This window comes from Mus pahari, chromosome 9, assembly GCF_900095145.1.
Source record: "Mus pahari chromosome 9, PAHARI_EIJ_v1.1, whole genome shotgun sequence".
Classification (NCBI taxonomy): Eukaryota; Metazoa; Chordata; class Mammalia; order Rodentia; family Muridae; genus Mus; species Mus pahari.
In genome coordinates, this window is record NC_034598.1 from 84,858,797 (window position 1) to 84,880,122 (window position 21,326).

The window sequence follows — 21,326 nt, forward strand, 5'->3', positions numbered from 1 at the left end:
ATGAGGAACGTTTGCCTGCATGCTACACAAGGTACAGTAACTTGTTTAAAAGTCAAAACTAGGATATTCCCTAGTTCTGGAACTTAAACACAAATGATTATGCTAGAGAACTGAAGAAGTACATGAGCTGCTACAAGATATATGAGATTTGTTCTGGCAGAAAGAGAGAGAGAGAGAGAGAGAGAGAGAGAGAGAGAGAGAGAGAGAGAGAGAGAGAGACTTACAATTGTATGATGTTACTAGGACGTAAAGTTCTACTCTCATTTTAGACCTGAATTAGCTTATCAAGGTCCTGGCAGGATTTGTCACTAGATCAACTGTGTGCCTGGTTAGAATACTGTACAGGGGTTCTTTAAAGATTAAAAAATAAATAAAACAGTGCTTAGAACAATTTTTTTCCAAACAGGATCTGGATATCTAGCCATGGCTGGCCTCAGGTTTGTTGTGCATCCCAAGATGGCTTCAGCATCCTAAATCCAACACATGTGCAAAGCACATCTCCTCTTTTTCCAGGACCCACTTTAGTCTTAACCTACACCCACAGCGAGCCTTCAGTGAACACCTATAGATTTCTGACCTTTCAATTCTTAAAGTTCCACTGGACACAGGGTAAGTTACTATAAGAAATCCTGTAAGAAATACAGCTGAGAAAATACCAGATCTTAGTTTTAAATCAGTGGCTCTCAAACCTCCTAATGCCGTGACTCTTTCATATGATTCCTCATGTTGTGGTGACCCCACAACCATAAAATTATTTTGTTGCTACTTCATAACTATAATTTTGCTAGTGTTATGGATTATAGAGTAAATTTTTTTCTGAGATAGACGGTTGCCACAGGGGTCATGCCCCACATTTAGAGAACCATTGGTTTAAATCCTCACTATGGTATGTGCTAACTGTGTCACTTCCTAAATCTATAATTTCATTGGTAGGACTGCCCAGTGGTTTAACTCTTACAGAACATGAGAATGGGGTATAGCATGCACCTACAAAGCATCAACCCATAATATATGTATTTGTTCTACATGTTACTCTTGTCTACAAACAGCGATTGAAGGCTACTTGGGATTATAGTTTGAAACTCTTTGAAATCTTGCTTATTATACCTATATAGCTATAATTTTAAACATGGCAGTGGCTGCCTATATTAGGCAGTCAAAAGGCACTTTATTTCCCTGGTTGTATAACAAGGGAATGATTCATAGTAATACTCAAGGAAGGAAAACCACTTCAACTAATGGAAACAAACATTAGACAGACAGGATGAATACAAATCGATGCAGGCCACAGAGAAGGTCAATGAGATTGGATTACTTTTTTTAAAACGCAATGACCAGTTTCTATCAGATTCATTCTCTGAAAGGCAAGTTCCAATAATGTCATTTAACTGCCCCCAAATCCTTCACGCTTTTCTCATTTTCTAAGGAATAAATACCAAAAGACTTAGCCTGATACTCCGACCACCCCACACCTAACTTTATTCATGCTTCTAAGTTTATTTTGCATCCTTTCCCCTTGGTGAATTCTATTACAAATAAATAGAATTACTTGACCCTATGTATGCTGTCTGCTTACCTCATATAGCCTTTGGTATTTTGGTATGACAGTTGTTTCAAAGAATATTATAATGATTTGTCACACAAACAAGGAGTGTAGGATACTTGGGCTAAACTTTAAAAGACTTGTGTTCAACATATGAGCATTAATTTCTCCCTTGCCACCACCACAGTGCAATCTCCAGGTATGAAAAGAAAGCAGGTACCCTTTCCAATGTGTGCATCATCCAGCCAGCAGCCCATCATCACACCCTAAAACATATAAGCTGCTATCGTACTCTCCAAGTAGCATTCAGGCCACAGGGCACACAGGATACAGAGTAAAAGAAAAACGATCATGGCTTCCGCTTTACATTGCCTCATTCTCATAGTTCTGGATTTCTTGATTTCTGGAGCAGTAGCTCTCTCATAGTTTACATGTGTAGCACTAGGAGAGTGTGTGTGTGTGTGTGTGTGTGTTCTGTGTGTGTATCTGTGTCTGTACCAATTTATTATGCTTGTTTGAGTTTGCTTACAAGTACATTTAACAAGATTCTTCAGAAATCATGATGTACAAAATTAGGGCTTTGTGTAAAGCTATAGGTTTAGAAGGAGGGAGCTTGAATTTACCAATCAGTAAAAACGTTTAAGGACGGGTGTTAAAGTCCAGGCATCATATATTAGTTATGCAGCACAACTTCGTTTAAAGTTCTAAGCAACCTCCTAGAAGATGTTAAGGTACAATCAGCTTTACTTTGCAGACAGCACATCTACTGATTGTATGCTGACTACTACGAACATCTCATTAATGGAAGATTTTCATTTTGCAAAACCTATAAGCTTTTTGGTGTGATGCAGATACAATTATTGAAGCTCTTCACTGGAGGAGGGGGAATGATGTGACAGCCCAGAAAAGCAAATTGGAACAACAACCAAAAAGTAGGCCTGAGAGGTAAGTTTAGCCATTGAACTAGATCGGCAGGCGCCTCCTGGAGAATCGGTGTCAGGCCTCACTCGAAGGAACTAGATGAAGTGCATGTTCCCAAAATGGTTCCCAGGTACCATACTTAGACGCTCTTTTAATTTTCAAAATATGATGACATACTTATGAGAGCTTGCTCTATTACTCAGTGGCCAGTAAAACAGTACAGCCGGTACTGCTCTAACAAATTAAGTCCTAAAAGTGGGTAAAGAGTTACTATCAAAATATCTGTTCCCTTTAATACCTCTACATACTGTAAACCATTCCTTCATAGGCCAAAGGTATGCTTATAACTCATAATTTAAAACTGATTTGATTACAATCTTTCTTGCTACTGTTGGTATGAAAAAAAAAAATCCATGCTGAACAAGAATATCCAGCTCCTGCTTTGGACTCTGAGGTCATAAGTGAGAATCTCCAAACATTAATATCACGGAAACACGTGAGCCGAGATATCCCACTGTGATTGCCGCACATGCAGTTGACGCTATCTTTGTTTGAAGAAAGGACATGGAAGAATGTGGGGAGGACAGACAAGAGAAATGTTTTCTTCTGCAGGCTTTGAGATAATTATACCCAGTTAAATGAAATATCCTCACGTCCAAAGAAACTGCAGCTTCCATGTCGCAAAATGAACTATAACAGTATGAATACCATTTTTTTCTTAAGAACTGCACAGCAAGCAAGTGCTCTACCACTGAGCTACCCCCTCAGTCCCTACCCAGCATTCCTTTCCCTGTGTAAGCAGCAGAGAAAGACTAACAGGGGCACTGGCATTTGATCGGCGCTGAATCCGATCATCTAACCAATCAACAGATCCTAGGCCGTGGGGGTTAGGCACTGAGCTGGAAAGACAGACATGGTGTCTTTGTCCCGCCCCCCTTACTTACTACACTCTGGCTTCCATTTTTCCCAAGCTCTTCCTCTGAAATCTTGCTCAAGTTATCTAAGTAGTGGTCTGAGATCGTATGGCACAGGTCTTCAAAGGAATAATCCTTTTCTTGACAGAGTTTTATTTCATCCAGGAGTTTTGATAGTTCTCCAGTGACAGTTTCACCTACGAGAAAACAAAGTTGTTCTCAGACGATGCAAGAAATGCCACTGCTGAGGTGTGATGTTTAATCATGTAAGTGAGACTGCCGTGTTGACAGAAGACAAACACAACATGTAAGTGGTTAGAAACATCGGGCAGAAGCAAGACACTAAGCATAATTAATACAAACATGCCAACAGACAAAGGAGGCTCCAATTTTGGCTGTAGCTATTCTTTGCCAAAATAGAAATCAGTACTGAAAGTTTAATTACAGACAGTGACTAGTTTCAGTAGCTTTATTTTTTATAGTAATTTTTCTTTTGTGGCAGCATGGGGCCTGAACTCAGGGCCTCACATATTCAAGGCCAGAGCTTTACCACTAACAATCACTTGGACTTATTTTATTTTTATTGGCATTTTATTTCACTGACAGAATCCAATAGTTCATTAACCAGCCTGAAATAATGTTGAAAACTTAAGTCCTATTTCAACAAACATAAATACCACTAACTTCTTTATACAAAAAAACTATACTATAGGTAATCAGAATTGTGATATACAAGGAAAAGGGAAAAACAGAAGGAATAAATAATTTTATTATGTGCCAAAACATATAGTAAATAATAATTTTTCTTGACAGCTTCAAAAAGTACTTTGTACTTAGAATTTATTCTGAAAATTAATTGCAGCAATTACAATAAAAATTTTAGAGTTTTTATTGTAAATTAAAATGTTATTTAAGATGACATGAAATGAGCAGATTTTAGGTTTATTTCTAGTTTTTTTTCTTTTACGCTGATATATGTATCTTGTTTTTATGATTGCATAATATCTTTTTTATTATTGACACTTCCCAGCAACCATATCAGGAACCTCCAACATGGAAAAGATGGCCTCTTCAGCAGAGGATGCTGGAGCCTGCATGTTTGTGGACAGGAATCACAGGAAATGGTACCTTGTGCCATATGTGTTCATCAGCTGAAAAGTCATTAAGACTTTAATGAAGGAAATCATAAAATCCTCCAGAAAAAGTGAAAAGCTTCCTGACCTTGATCTGAAAAATGCTTTTCTAGATACCAAAAGCACAGGGTAATAAATCAAAGTTGGTAAATGAATTAAATCATGGGAGACAGCCTTCTGTGGGACGAGGAAATAATCCATAAAATAAAGGCAGCTTATCAAATGAGAGACAATGGTTACAAATCATAGATCTGATAAGGGGTCAATATTTAAATATATATACACACACACACACACACACACACACACACACACACACACACATACGTGTGTGTGTATGTGTGTGTGTGTGTGTGTGTGTGGTGTATGTGTGTTCAGTAACCAAAAAAGATCAAATAACCTAAATTGGTTAAATTGGCAAAGGATCTGCGCTCCTAACTTTTATTTTTCAAAAAAGAAAGGAAGGAAGGAAGGAAGGAAGATACATTAAAATGATATGCAGCATCACTGGATATCAGGGAACTACCAATTAAAACCACAAAGAGATCTTGTCTTTCAGTTATTATCAAAATGATGAAAGAAAGCAAGTGTTGGAGAAGTCTTGGGGAAAAATATTGTATATATTGTTGTAGAAACGTACAAGCCACTGTAGAAAAACAAGAGAGCTCTTCAGTACCAGCAACCTACTTCTTCAGTCTAACACTCTCCCAGCTGAGTTATTTCAGCCCCAGTAACCTACTTCTTTTTTTTTTTTTTTTTTTTTTTTTTTGGTTTTTCGAGACAGGGTTTCTCTGTGTAGCCCTGGCTGTCCTGGAACTCACTCTGTAAACCAGGCTGGCCTCGAACTCAGAAATCCGCCTGCCTCTGCCTCCCAAGTGCTGGGATTAAAGGCGTGTGCCACCATGCCCGGCTCAGTAACCTACTTCTAATGTCTACCTCTAGTAAATAAAATGGACATCTTGGATAGAAACATATGTGCCTCATTTTAACTGAATGGGTTAGGATTGCTACAATATAAGGAAAAAATTAAGAGTCCTTTGTTGGATGGATGGATGGATGGATGGATGGATGGATGGATGGATGGTAGGTAGGTGGGTGGGTGGGTGGATAAATGGGTGAATGGATGGATGGATGTTGGGTGGATGGATAGATGGATGAATGGATAGAGGATGGATGGATGGATGGTGGGTGGATGGATGGATGGATGGACGGATAGTGGGTGGGTGGATGGATGGATGGATGGATGGATGAATGGATAGTGGGTGGGTGGATGAATGGGTGGGTGGGTGGGTGGGTGGGTGGATGGGGAAAATACAAATGAATAGTAGACCACTATAAACACTTGTAAGAAGAGTGCCTATCTTTTGAGTAAGCCCTGATGTCACTGGAGGCTGAGCAAGCTGATGCTGAAATAAACAAATACTGCACGATCTCACTAACATGAGCGAGATAAGGTTAACTTATAAAGGCAGACAAGGGATTGTGGTTAGCAGGGACTACAGTAGGAAGGAAATGATAGATGGTGATTAAAGGGCTCACAGTTTCAGTCAGGAGAGAATGAATAAACTCGGGAAATTTCCTAAGACATTTGATACTGTTTTCACCAACAAAAAGTGGAGATTATACAAAGTGACACATTTGTCAATTAGTTTGGATGTGATAATCAACTCACTGTGTGTGTGTGTGTGTGTGTGTGTGTGTGTGTGTGTGTGTGTGAAGGTCTCACATTATATGCTGCAAATATAAAATTATTTGTCAAATACACCTAATAAAGCTAGAGAAAATATATTCCTACTCCACATAAGCTTTATTACTGGGATTGCTAACTACCTTGCCCTTTGTCCTATGTCAATGCCACATGCAGTCAGTGCCACATGCAATCTCTGTGTCAGTGACACATGTAATCCCTATGTCAGTGACACATGTAATCCTATGTCAGTGCCATGAACAATCCATATGTCATTACCATACTTCCAAACAATCAGCAGAAACTCTATAAATGCTGACTACACAAATATATAAACTATGAAGTATAAACCACAAAAAAAGTCTTTATTGGACGTTTCTACTGGTGCCAACCCTTCCTATGCACTTTGACAAATTTGACCAGAGATGGCTGGCACTGTTTCCGGGGTTTAACCAGCTACGCACTTTTAGTCTTTTGAGGAGACTCAGCAGGAGATGAAAGGTGTGTCTCTTGGGCTGTATCTTCCTGAGCATGCTCTTCCAGGACTGCTGACCTTCCTGCGCCTTCCAAATAATCTGTGGATAGAATTAAATCTGTGAACATGCCATTGAATTCATGGGGGTTCAAAATCAAGAGCTACCACAAATAAATCCCAAGTTCATAAGGAAATAAACAGAAACTGAAAGAAGTTCAAAAGATTCATAAGCTGTTAGCTTAATAAAACATTTAAGTAGAAACATTGTTTCCTTAAAGATAAACATGTCTGGCAAAGACATAAGTATCCCCTTAATCTTGTTAAATATTTTCTGTTTGACAGTTTAAAGTTTCTCCCAAAAGATGCTCTGAATAGAGGTCATCTGTGAAACTGAGAGGTTCGATTCCCCCGAATGTAATCAACCACTGGGCAACAGAAGTGGATGAAATGGACAGTGGTGGTACAAGCTTAAAAGATAAGCACAACGCTCACACTAAATTTCATTTATATATAGAAAAAGTCATTCCTGTCATTCTTGAAATAATGTCCTGCATGCAACCTATCTTTCACTTTTTTCTTTTTTGCTTGTTTGTTTGTTTGTTTGTTGTTTTTGATTTAGAACCATAATAATAGCAACATAGTTCTAAATGCTTGATATAAGTTAAGCTGTTTAATCCTTACAAAGCTGGTTTGTTCACTATTATTATCTCAGTTTGTTTGGGTCTGTGTGTTTAGGGGAGGGGGGGCTATTAGTTAGATTTGAGATTTGAGACAGGACCTCATGATGTAGCCCAGGCTGCCCTTGAACTTGTGAACTTCCTGGCTTAGCATCATGAGTTTTGAGCTCACAGGTAGGCACACACCACCATTCCCAGCTCTGTCTCAATTTTAGAGATGACAACTCACATGAGGAGTGTGACAAACTTGTCCCACTACTAAGTGGTGGAGCCAGTTGGAAAGGGGACATCAAAACATGCTGCTGTTGCCTTAATCATAGGGGAAACGACACTAAATACAGTAATAAATGTCAAAGAACATTCAGCTTGGATGGCACAGGAAGAACAGGCCAGGACAGAACATGTTTAATAAGACAGCAGGTGCGCCATCTAAAAGTTCAGCACTTACATAAGATGGAAGCCTGTATTTCCACAGATGCCAAAATTCTGAAGATTCAACTACAATTGTGGACTTTAAAAAAAAAAAAAAAAGTTGACAGCTAATTTGGATTTTATGGAAGCAGTGCTGGTAAAATATCTATGGTCTAAGGAAAACATCTGTTATACACCAAAATATTGAGCCCATGTAGGGCTAGTTTATAGCCTTCTAAAGGATGCAATCAGATTGTCTCCCACTGGGTTCCTTTGCTTGTGTTTTTTATTCAGAAATAATCTGCTTCGTAAGAATCCACATTGTAACATCAGCCAGTTATCACCTTTAGAATAATTCAGACCGAAGGACAAATTTCCAAGGCAAATTCTACTAGGGCAAGAAAGCAACCTGCAGAATTGTATCCTAAAAAATTTTTCAAGCATGAAGTGACTATGTAGATTGAACAGCAACTTCATGAAAACTTATGAGTTGCAATTATGGGTATGATAAATTGGCTTCGCTTCAATACCAACCTTTTCATTTAATTTAAAAGGCACAGTGACTTGACATCCAAGAAAGAAAAGAACATAAGGTATTTTCCAATGTGATGAAATACTCAAAGATGTCCTAATATGCACCGGTGCAAACTGGCACAGATAATCAACCTTGGCCTTTAAGAGAGCAGACAGTTTGCTCCTACTGAATATTTTTAACACATTGAGCCAGCATAATATGTCTAAAAATTCTAAAATTACATCTTGCCCCATTTTAAAGTTTCATTTTACTTTCTCTGAAAGATATACACAAACGTCAAGGTTTTTTTTTTTTTTTTTTTTTTTAAAGTTCAGTTAAGGGTCAAAGTCTAACCTCAAATAAAAGTGCCTTGAAGGTAGAAGACCTATCTACCAGGCGCATCCCTTTTTAGCTTTCATTCAACTTGGTTCAATTAGGATTAATAAGACAAGTCATAGTTGGATTCCCTGATTCATCCAGAGGTGTTCTGACCTCCGGTTAGTGACCACAAAACTAGCGGGGCCTAAACTCCCTGTGAAGGTATTAGAAATCAGTTGGGAAAAGGCAACAATGACCATTTTGATCTATGTACCTTATTTGACGTCTGCTGACATCTACGTTTCCACAGCCCCATCTGGTTTTAATTCACACATTTTCTTAGAAAATGATGTTGTAAGAAGAGTCCCAACTGACAATGAATAGAACTGGCTTGTTCCCCCACCCCACCCCTGCTCCACCACTGCACTTGTGGCCAATCTACATGCACAAGAAGAAGCAATCGGCATTTGTCCAGCCAATCCACCGTGGCTGTTGTCAATTCCCCATTCCTGTACTGTCTTCCACTTAGCACAGAATGGAGACTGAGTGAGAGCAAACACCATCTCCCAGGGCTTCAGTGGCTCTCGCTCGTGTGCCAGGTGATGATATACCACTTAACTACTTCGTGGTCATAGGAATCAGACAAAATTAGAGAAAATCTCTGAAAAAAAAAATCTTAAAGTATTATTCAAAGAAAAAAATAATATTTAGCCATTACCAATTCAGATAGCCTATTCACTTCAAGCTATCACAGTCCATATTTTCTACATGAATTTCTTTAAAACATTTTTTTAATTACCAAGCAGTAAATAAAAACTTTTCCATCCTGAGCAAACACTGAACTAAAACATTTTCATGAATTTTTATGTAGCTTAAAATATGCTAGGAAAAAATGCAGATGATTAGCTAATTGAACATTAAGTACCAAGTCAAAGCGCCAAATAAAAATTATGACAGCTTCGATTTACTCTTGGCTGTAAGGCAAAGTCACCCATCGCGCGGTGCTATTTACCTTGCAAGAGCGTTGCAATCTGGAGGGACTTCTGAGACGGGTGCTCTTTCAGAATGTCTAAGACAGTTCTCCCTAAACTGTCCTTTATGCTGGCATCAATTCCTGGAGGAGAAAGAAGAACTAGATGTACCATCACTGCCGCGTCCTCCGATGATACCGCCGATATGTAACTGTTCTAATTTCAAACGCATATAGGCCAAGCACTGAAGGGGATTTAAAAACTAAGTTACCTACATAAGATTTTAACAAGAGAGAAGGCAGGGGCCTGATGTCATTTAAAAACTGAAAAACTCCAGATAATGAATCAACTCTCTTAAAAAGATTGTTTTTCAGGACCTCTGGGTCCCTTCTGGGTTGTAGCTAGTAAACTAAATAAAGAGTCAGCTACCAAAGTGAAAAATATGTTTCACCCATCGCCTGAAACTGTAATGTGTGATGGCCAGGTGACCTGTATATTCTGAATAATACAATTTTAAATTTTTAATAAATGTTAATCGCACAGAGTGTAATGTAAGAACACTCGTAGACTATTTGAAATTAACCAATTTGAAAAGGTATGACCATTTCAAGGGCATGCCTACTGTGCCTACAGATTCCCCATCATTTGCTCATTTCAGATTGTCATCACTTGCCAGCCACATGGGCTATTTAAACAAACCTGCTGAACTGTGTGGCTGAAACACTTCTGCTCTTGTTTTAGTTCCAAAATTACGTGCCGTACTAGAGAATTTATTTTAATCTGGGAATTAGTTTCCAAAACTCTAATACAACTCGCAAACTTTCTAAATACCTGATTGCAAACGAAGCCAATGTATAGAATTTTATCCCAGATGCTAACCATAAGATTATTAAATACTTGCTTAAGTTTATGTGAGAATGTATAGAATATATTTAATAATTTATATATTTAATTGGTTTTCTCATATCATCTATCTATTCTATCACTGGGCTCCTTGTCAAAATTAAATAATATGAAATTTTAACATAGGATAAGCAGGATAACAACATGATGGTATGCCTATATTTTTCTTTTACAGATCAAATTAAGCACACTACACTCTAGAACATGACTTAAGTCTGCTGTGTACAGTAATAATTTGTACTCCTAATTTCCGATTCTTAAAAACTCAGACCTCAATTTTGACTTTATTTCATTTCAATCAAACTATGCATATTATATAAATAAACCTACCTTTGTTTTTTCTTCAAAATATTCCCTCTAAAATATTCCTTTTAAAACATAGCCCCGGTAGTCAATGAACAACAACTACTTGGCTTTATGAGTGATCAGAAGGAGAACATGTCCTAAGAAAAAGGGACACAAGTCCCTGTTGGCCATAGGTCACAATGTAAAAGACCAACAAACCACACAGCTGCCGTTACTGCGCAGGGGCTGGTCCCTCCATTTCCTTTCCTCTTGGGGGTTGCGTCCAGCTCACTTAAATAGATCAGTTGCATCAAGGCCCACTTCACCTATCTCAAGTTGGAGGAAAGGGTCATTTGTGAAGAAAGCCACCATTTTCTTGCATCTAACCCTGGGATAGAGAACCGTAGTAGTACCGGGCAAGACAGGCTCCGTGGGGAGCCACGATAGCTACCTGTTTCTAACAGAACTCGAACCACATCCACCTTCCCAAACAGAGCCGCTTCGTGAAGAGCACTCCCCTTTTCTGTCTGAAAAGAAAAGAGAAAGAAAAGGCAGAGCTGCATTTGGAATTCCCGCAGATTTGCTAGCATTTAGGCACTCGCATACAGCTTTTCTACAGTCTTGGAGCTCTATGTCATAGAAGCCGTGTGTGTGTGTGTGTGTGTGTGTGTGTGTGTGTGTGTGTGTGTGTGTGTGTGTTTGTGTGTGTTTGTGTGTGTGTATGTGTGTGTTTGTGTGTGTGTATGTGTGTTTGTGTGTGTGTGCCTGCCTGTCTGTGTATGTGTCAGGGGTGGGGGAAAGGGTCCAGGAGCAAAGTCCAGAGACCTGTGTTTGGAAAGTCTCTCTACTTCTGAATAGTTATATTAAGGAAGTGACTCCCCTTCTCTTTGCTTCCATCTTGCTCAACCATCAACTAAGAGTGTTAACGCCTATTACACAGGGCTTTCAAGAGTATCTATTATACACGTTATTAAACACATAGAGTGAAAGGAGTTATAAACAGAGAACTATCGTCTTGGACCTTGCATATTCCCAGCACACTTAAGAGGACAAATATGTAAGTAGGCCTTTATGATGAATGAAATTCTGAAGGATTTAAAGTGTCATCTGCTTCCCTCTGCATCCTCCTACCCCTCCGGCTGACTCACACACGATGCTCCAAGCACACTGACCTCATTCTTTCTCAGTGCTACTGCTGTTCTCTGCATTTCCCTCCACAGATGTCAAAGGCCCATTCCTTTATAGACGGGTCCAACTCCTGACCCTCTAGCTCTGGATAACGTGCCATTGCTTGTTTTCAATGGTCAACATGAATCATAATCACTAGGGGAACTTGTTTGAAAACACAATTCTAGCCATGCAAGTGACACATTACTATAATCCTAGCATTCAGGAAACTAAATAAAAGGGTTACCCCAAGTTCAAAGACAGCCTGAGCTACCTCTATGAGTGCACTATGTTATCATCATGTGATTCCTAGTACTTTCATGGCTGCTTGCAACTCTTGTAAGTCTAAACCCAGGGCATCTTCTGTCCTCTTCTGTCCTCAGACACAACACACACACACACACACACACACAAGCAAAAGACCCATAAAATAACAATTTTTTAAATGAAGGAAGGAAAAAAAGAAGAAAGTTGGGAATAGGAAGCAAGCAAGGAAGGAAGGAAAGGAGGGAGGGAGGCAGAGAGGGAGGGAGGGAGGGAAGGAGGGAGGGAGAAGGGAAGGAGAAAGGAAGGTACAAGGTACAGGTATGACTGATGTAGGGAGGGAGGAATGGAGGAATAGAGGGAGGGAGGGTAGAAGGAGGGAGCTAAAGTGAAGAACCAATCATTAGGTACCTGGACCCCATTTCCAGTTTTTACTTCTGTGGCCAGAAAGGAGAGATCCAAAAATTCCAATTTCTGTCATGTCCCCATGATGCTGAGAGTCTAAAGGGTCTTTACTCTGAGACCCACTAACTGCATTACACTCAGAACCTTTGCTTAATGTAACTTCATTAAGGAAGCCGCTCGTTGCCCTGAAATCTACTGCTTTTCCACGTATTTCATATCCATACATATTTTCCTTCCATAGCAATTATAATGCCACATTACAATCTTGCTTCCTGAACCAACCATGAGCCATATGCTCAGTAGAAAGGTAAACAATATCTTTTTTTTTTTTAATTGTATTCTTCCTTAAGGAAAATCAGGAAAGATTTCAAAGAGAAGGGATTTCTTGAGCTATACAAATATCCTGTTTTGATTTCTCTGTAGAAGCTAACGAACGCCTAGTAGCTCCTCAACGCTTGGTGTGAATAATGTTAATCTATCAATTCTGCCTTCCTGTAGCATAAGTTAACTACTATTTTGATATTAAAATCTCAATTTGAAACAATATCACTACAATAACATTAAATGTAAATGTTTCTTCAATTAATAAATATGTACTTTAATAAACATATAATTAAAACCATCTAAAATAAGCATCTTGGGAAGGAGGCTTGAGTAACACTGAATATCAACAAGATCTGTACATATCTTCAAGGCAGGGCGAATCAAGTTCTCTGAATTATAATGTTACTGCATTATAGGTGAGGATAAAAACGGAAATAAAAAAGTTTATAAATATACAGTTATGTGCTGGAAGAAAAAGAAACTGTTTCAACTCTTTTAAGAAGGATTTCTGTGTGGGCAGAGGCGTTTTCCTAGTCCTTGAGAGGAGATAATAAGCTTACACTCTAATCTGTGTGTTACGGTTTGGGTATTTAGTGTTTCTCAATGGCCATGTGATAAAGGTTAGGTCACCTCATGGTGACCTTTAAGAAGTGAGAGAGACCTAAGAAGAGTGTCTTTGAAAGATATTGCAAGACCTAGCTTCTTTTTTTAAAGATGTATTTATTTTATGTATGTGAGTACATTGTCGCTGTCACCAGACACACCAGAAGAGGGCATCGGATCCCATTACAGATGGCTGTGAGCCACCATGTGGTTGCTGGGAATTGAACTCAGGACCTCTGGAAGAGCACCCAGTGCTCTTAAGTGCTGAGCCATCTCTCCAGCTCTGGGACCTAGCTTCTTGCCCTCTTTTTGTTTATGTATGTATGTATGTATGTATGTATGTATGTATGTATGTACATTTCTTGTGTGTACACAAGCCAGAAGCAGGGTGAGTGTTGGGATTCCTTTCTTAACCACTTCCCCATCTTATTTTTTGAGAAAGGTTCTCTCACTGAACCCTTGCTCACTGCTCAGATAAATTAACTAAATCGGCAGGTCCGCAGACCCCTCGGATCTGCCTGCTTTGGCCTGCCAGCACCGAAGTTAAGCTGCCTGTGGCCATGACTGGTTTTTAAGTAGGTGATACACGTCCAAATACATATCCTCATGGTTAAACAGCAAACACCTCATACTATGAGCGATCACCCCGACCGTTCCTCTTTTTCTTTTTCTTTTTCCAGTTTTATTTTCTCTTAACTAAAATGGAAAGGAAACTTTATGAACATGCTATACTGATGAAGGGCACAATTTATGAAATAACTTGAAGGCTATTACTGATAATCTCCTTACACTAAGTAATATTGTTTGATAGAGCTTAGTTTTCGTCTATATGCATACTTTTAGTGAGAAGGGAGACAGACAGAGGAAATACACACAACTTCTATTTTCTGCTTAACTTTGTTATTTGAAACATTTGTAATATATCTTTAGGATTATTCATTTTAATTAAAACTTTAGTGTGTTTCTCAGATATTGCTGTGGTCTCCTTTGTAACTTTTGTTAAATTATTAAAACTGATTTACTTTGGAGGATATTTAAGTTATTTCTGTTTCCTAGCTGTTGCAAATCTTGCTCTTTAATTTAAAACTATTGAATGAATACAGATGCCTATACCCGTGGCTGGGCAGAAGAGGGGTAGGCAGGGCTTCTGCCCCTGGGCTTGGGGTCTGAGGCAGAGACCACAAGGGAAAGAGGAGGAGAGAAGGCGCTATGGGGTGGGTGGATCATGAGTACAGGGCTGACCAGTTGGAGTAGGAGTAGCCCAGGCAAAACACGGCAAGTGGTATCTCGGGGTTACTGACAGGGATATAGATAAGGTAGCATAGACCGTTGATATCTGCCCAGCTCTAGTGCTTTAAGGCTTACTATAAATACAAAGAAAGGTTTTTGTGTCTTTTATTTGAAAATTGAATGATCTAAGATGGGGTAGAAACCCCCACATAATATTTACCGTGACAGAGTAATATCTCCCATCGGTCAGAGGGAGACAGGACAAAATGTACAAGCTGAAGAGCTAACCTTGGTCATAAAGACAAACAGTTCATTTGTAAGACCCGGAAGGAACGGCGGACCTGTGCTATGGCTCTGAGGTTAAAAGTGACTGCTGCCAAACCTCACAGCCTGACTTCAATCCGTAGAACCTACGTGACAGAAGGGGAGAACCAACGCCTCACAGGCTGTTCTCTGACCTACACATGTTCCATGGTGTGCACATGCGTGCACATACATATTTGAAATACTTTTTTTTCTCAATGAAATAGAGGTGAAATGGAAATAAGCGTGAGGAGAAGGAAGTGTTGAAGTCTGAAAAAGTTTGTAAAATTACCTAGAGAAGTTAGAGAGTAAGAAGTTGAGTTGATGGTGATATATTTGTTAGATGTACTTACATCACATCCTGCCACTGTGAGGTGCTAAAATCAAACCATTCTTTAGTCAGGTTTGCATTTGAGCCGCTCCCTGTTTGGCAACTTCTCCTTTTGATTATCAACTTTGGGCAATGTTTACTGAATCTTCATACAAAGTATAATTATATTAATGCTATGCTAGCAAATGAACTGTTAAAATTTAATTTAAAAATCTATAAGGAAGATGTACAGTTAAAGAACTAGCATAGTACAAAACTTTTCCTTTCTAGTTACCCAAAATCAGAAAAGAATGATAGTTCTAATAAAATATGTGAATTTATTACTACTTTCTGAATAGGGTTGACTTGATTAAGACTTTTTAAGACTATTTATATATTTAAGACTTATATTTATAAATAAATATAAGGCAAGCTGGACACCTCTAATATGAAAATTCAAAATCTAAAAAACTTGAGAACTGACGTGATGTCATGAATAGAAAGAAATGTATACAGCTTCTTCATGGCAGTCAAAATGCAGGCACACTAGAAACAGTTTCAAATCACTTTCAGGCTCTACATGTAAGGTATAGAGAGAATATAAATAAAATTTTTATGTGGCCTTTGGTCCTACTCCCAAAATATTTCCTTATTTATGTACAAATGTTCCAAGATTTGAAATCCTCTGAAACAATTCTATCCCTGATCATTTCAAATAAGAAATCACTGACTAAACATGAAATTTAGTCAAACAGGAATCAAAGAATTTTGTTAATAATTTGAATAGGCAGTAATTTAGGATGGCTTAGAAAGGAAAAACTGCAAAAAACAAAATGTCCGGAGAGAATGCTAATGCAGTACTACATTTCAAAGACACTGGGAAGATAGTTCGGTGGGTAAGGTGATTTTTTTTTTGCAAAAGCATGAAGACCTGAGATCAGACCTTTAAGATACACGTGGAAGCTGGGTATGGTGAGTCCCACTCTAGAGGTGGAGAGGCAGAGACAGGTCTATCCAGGGGCTTCTTGGCCAGCCAGTCTGCTGATACAGCAGGCTCCAGGCTCCAGAAAGCAACGCTGCCTCCAAAGATAGGGGGGCAGTGGGGAAAGAACTGAGGAAGACCTGCTAGCATCAACTCTGACCTTTATACACATGTTCACATATGTAAACCACATGCACACACATGTACACTCACAAAGAAAGCATATAGAAAACAAACACATACAACCCACAAGGATAAAGTTTTGCCCGTGGTCCCTGCTTGCCAAGAGCCTGAGCCTGAACTCTATGTGAGGAGCGGTGGTGCCAAGCCCCATGTTCCCTGGCTGCAAGAATCTGAGCCTGCTGAGCCTGTGCGGATGATCCTGTACTGCCTGCCTGCTGAGTCACTGGACTAGCACCATGCGCCCTGGCTGAACTCTGAAAGGATCCAGGAGACAGGGGAGGGATTAGGTCAAGACTGATGAAAACAGGATGCACCCTGGGTGGGAGGGAGAATGTTGTTTTGAAGGAGCTCAGAGGACTGACAAAAACAGGATGTGCCCCAGAGGGAGGGAGGAGAACGCTGTGGGACAGTTCAGTTGGAGAAGAGTTCGAGAAGAGTTCAGTTGGAGTTAGTTGGAGCCGGGAGAGGGTTAGAGAAAGCTGTTTGTGAGAGGGAGAGGAAAAGCTGTTCGGAGAGATAAAGAAGAAATCTGTTTTGAACCTTCCTTGGCATTTATGTCGTTTCTCCCCGTCTCTGCTGGTCGGAGTTCGGGAGTCCACGACACAATGGAAAAAAACTGGTTAAGTAATAAAATTAAAATCCTTATTCGAAAAATAAAAAGCAGTAAGTAGGACCTGGAGAGAGGGCTCCGTGGTTAAAACCTTTGATTCTGCAGAAGCCCTAGGTTCACTTTCCAACACTCAAATAGCAACTCACGACCCTCTAAACTGCAATTCCAGGGGAGTCTGGTGCCCTCTTCTGGCCTTCATAGGTACTGCATGCACATGGTGCTCAGAGGTACATGCAGGCAAAGCTCCATACACACAAAACCAAAAAAAAAATTTTTTTTTAAGCAGTAAGTCATCCCCTTAAAATTTGAGGCAGAATATCACTCTGTAGACTAATCTAAAACTCACCATGCTGACGTTGAACTTGGGAATCCTTCTATCTTGGCCTCCAAGTACTAAGATCTCCAGTGTGAACCTCCACGACTCACCAACAAAACCATTTTATAAAGTGGTCTGTGTGGGAGCAGTAACTCTTACAGCTGAGAAACTCGTAACTCAATCTCTGTACAATTCTGTGCAACTCCCAGTACTTCCATTACGGGACACTATTTCCACACGGAATTTGCAGATTATATGTGAAACTGAGTTCACTTATTTCTTTTATTTAAACTCTATTTATAATTAATGTTCTCCTCTAATGTACAGGTAGAGACCATTTTCCCACTTAAAGAATTTAGGTGGCCTTTGTAATTTGCTCTGGCCAACCACACATGACAGGGTCAGCAAAGTGCTAGGATTAATTATAGATCTCTAGGGGCCTTAGATATTTCCTTTCTCTTTCCTTCTTAGAATCATATTGTTGCCATGTTGGCCCAAACTGACCAAGTAGATCTTTATTGATAAAACCTTTCCTATCACCTCTCATGATGTCCACCCATCTCTTAAAGAGACAGGTATCTAATTTAAAACACAATATACATGGGGAAAAAAACAGACACCATATGTTCTGGATGCAGAAATATAGACATAAAGCCAGAACTAAGATAGAAACTCCCTTTGTGTTGGTTGGTTTTCATAGTGACAAAAGATGCTGTGCAGGTTCCTGGCGAAAATTGTCCTCCACAGTCTCTCTTAGCTGTGGACCCTGCCTGCTGCACTACTGTGGTAATTTGAATAAGAATGGCCTCCATACACTTGTATAGTTGAATGCTTGATCCAAAGTAGGTGGAAATGTTTGGGAAGGATTAGGAGGTGTGGCCTTGTTGCTGGAGATTGTTACTGGGGGATGGGTTTTTGAGTTTTCAAAAGTCTACACTATTCCCAGTTAGAGTGTGCTTGCTCTCTCTCTCCCTCCCTCCCTCCCTCTTCCTCCCTCCCTCTCCCCCCCCCACCTTGTGGTTGCAGTCTCAAATATGATCTCTCAACTTCTGCTCCAGCACCATACATTCCTGCCTGCTCCCACACTCCAATAAACTAATCCTTAAATGTTTATCAAGTCACCTTGGTCATGATGCCACACACAGCAATAGAAAAATAACTAAGACAGCTATCCACCACTCACACAAGATGTACCCACTGGTGTGACTGTTACAGGGGCAACCAACCACTCTCTGAAGAATTCATGCCTGGTGCTGCTAGGGTGGTAACAGGACCTAGCAGGCCATTGCTGTTCTGCTAAACAGACTGGATGCTCTAGTCAAACTGCCTTCTAAGCAATGGTGCTTATGCACATACATTAGTGTTTCTGTTCGTCTTTTTCAGAGAAGCTTCATTTTACAGAGGTCAGTGGTGACTGCAGAGACTGAAAATTGGTTAAAGTCCTAAAAATAAGTGTCTATGTTGAGGCATTTGTATCAGCCCTTCCACACCTTTAGAAATATTCCCAAAGAGGAGGAAACAAAGAATGTGAGGGCCAGAGGAAGGGTGGAGTGTTGTGGATCAGTGTCCTCTGGGTACGACACGGCCATTGTGCTCTTTAAAACATGGCGGCTTAGATCGCCTGCACAAGACCTACAGGAGAAGGGCCATGTGACCTCTCAGTCACGGAAGGAGGAAGGTCTGACAGGGCCTGACCCCTCCTTGGAGACTTTTAGGCAGCTAACTGTTACTAACGGGAGGTGCGGCCTAATCGTTCCCTGGGGAAGGATCAACAAATAATGGAGAAAGAGAAACATTGCATCAGTGATGTGATTGCAAGTAAGTGGCCCATGCTGCTGTAAATAACCCTCCGCCCACACTCCTGTAACTGATATTCATTCATGTTCTCTGTGTCTTTCTCTCTCTGTCTCTCTCTCTCTCTGTCTCTCTCCCTCCCTCCCTCCCTTGCTTACACACACACACACACACACACAAAATATATACATAAGCACATATAATAAGTTTTTAAAACACTCAAATTGAAATTTTTTCAATACATTTTTTTCAGAGTCTTTGTGGGCATAGTGATTGGTCACTACACTAAATAGATGATAAATTATATTGGAAAGAGGCCTAGAACTTAACCAGTAAATCTAAACCGACATTCTGGTTTTAGCAGCTATGTCTGAGACAAGATTTGCAGACCTAATTCCTATTCTCTTCACTGGAAATTGATAGTACTCCAACCCATAGGACATTTGGGACCACTGGATTCTCAATGGGTCAGTACGCTTAGCACTGAATGTAATACAGAAAGTGTCATTGTGGATATATACTAACTATGAACTAAATATATACTATAATATGCATCTTGAATATATACTAAACTTATTAACAGCTGGAGAAATGGCTCAGGCATAAAGAGCACTTGCTACTATAGCAGGAGACCAGCTTTGGTTCCTGGCCCCCATGTGGCTATTCACAAGTATATATAACTCCAGTTCCAGCAGATCCAATGCCCCACACCAGGCATGTACAGACAACACAGTTAAAACACTCATATACATAAAATAATAATAATAAATCTTCAAAGAATAAAATAATTAAGAACATAAAGTTCATTCACTAAGTTTTGCCACATCCTGTAAGTGTGCCAGGCTGTAGGTAAAACACCACATAAAGAAAACATTTACGCATGGTACTGCCTACAACTTCCATCTACTAATAATCCGCAGTCCTCTAATTATCACATGGTTAGAACTGATGCTTTAAATCCCCCTCACGTTCCCCAAAGTGCACGGGACAGCAGCATCGCCTTTAAAATGCACAGCTTCCAGACTCACTTGACAGCTCACGTCCATCCCTGCCTCCAGGAGCACCTGGACCACGGCCTTGTGACCGTTGCGGGCTGCGAGGTGGAGCGGTGTGTGCTTCCGAGTGTTACAGCTCATTAAGTTTGGGTGTGCGCTGATGATCATCTTCACCACCCTCAGCCGCCCGTACAGTGCTGCCAAGTCCAGCGGTGTTTCGAGTTTGCTGTTCCTAATCGTCGGGTCTGTGAGCTCCTCTAGGAGAACCGCAACTACTTCCGAGTGTCCGTATTGCGCTGCACAGTGGAGGGCGGTTTCGTTCTCGTTGTTCTAGTTAAGGCGAAGAGACGAAAGACAGCCTTCAGAAATGTAATGAGCCATCAATCTCTAAACGCAATAATTTAAAACTTGGCATATGTGAAGATGCAAATTTAAGCATAACCTATTTAGTGAAGAACATCTAAGTGGATTTTATATTTGACTAAAGTACTGGTCACTCATTGCATCAAAAATCAAGTCTTAGTTTTACCACTTCCATATAAAAAGAAATCAGACTTCCCTGCATCACATAGTCCAGCTTCCAAGAGGGATGGTTTAGCCATGTGGGTCAGTGACCCTGCTGGGTCCAGACGGCCAGCGTTCCCTGTACTGGACTTACTTCTAGGACATTTGTTAAAGAAGAAGATGAATAACAATTATAACACACTTTGAATGACTGACTTTGTAGACTAGAGTTGAGATGATAAATTCCTGATGATAGACTTACAGAAAAGTTATCCAGATTGTTTCAACTTATTTTAAATGAATAGAAACCAGGACTTTTTTGCCACAAATACAATGAGTAACAAGTCTGAAAACGTCTCTTCTTTGCAGAAAGACTGAAGACTCCTATCCCTAGGATAAGATGATAGCATCCTTTGGAAAACACAGGGAAGAAACATGCCTAGACCCACACCTAGGCAAGTCACCAAGAATACAGAATACTGCATTCGCAGCTGATCAGAAAACTGGACATAGTACTACCAGAAGATCCAGCAATACCTCTTCTAGGTATATACCCAGAAGATGTTCCAACTGGTAATAAGGAC

The 21,326-nt window shown here is 39.9% G+C and overlaps 1 protein-coding gene across 10 annotated transcripts in view; it reads right to left on the bottom strand.

Moving 5' to 3' along the window:
- The window catches only part of Anks1b (ankyrin repeat and sterile alpha motif domain containing 1B), a 1,029,892-nt gene that overhangs the window by 853,643 nt on the left and 154,923 nt on the right, over positions 1-21,326 (bottom strand). For all 10 annotated transcript variants that reach the window (XM_021205751.2, XM_029542211.1, XM_029542206.1 and 7 more), the window contains exons 4-8: positions 20,272-20,568; positions 11,204-11,279; positions 9,606-9,707; positions 6,663-6,773; positions 3,409-3,575 (exon numbers count right to left, since the gene is read on the bottom strand). In XM_021205751.2, coding sequence (XP_021061410.1) covers positions 3,409-3,575; positions 6,663-6,773; positions 9,606-9,707; positions 11,204-11,279; positions 20,272-20,568 — 753 coding nt within the window. The remainder of the gene's footprint in view (positions 1-3,408; positions 3,576-6,662; positions 6,774-9,605; positions 9,708-11,203; positions 11,280-20,271; positions 20,569-21,326) is intronic.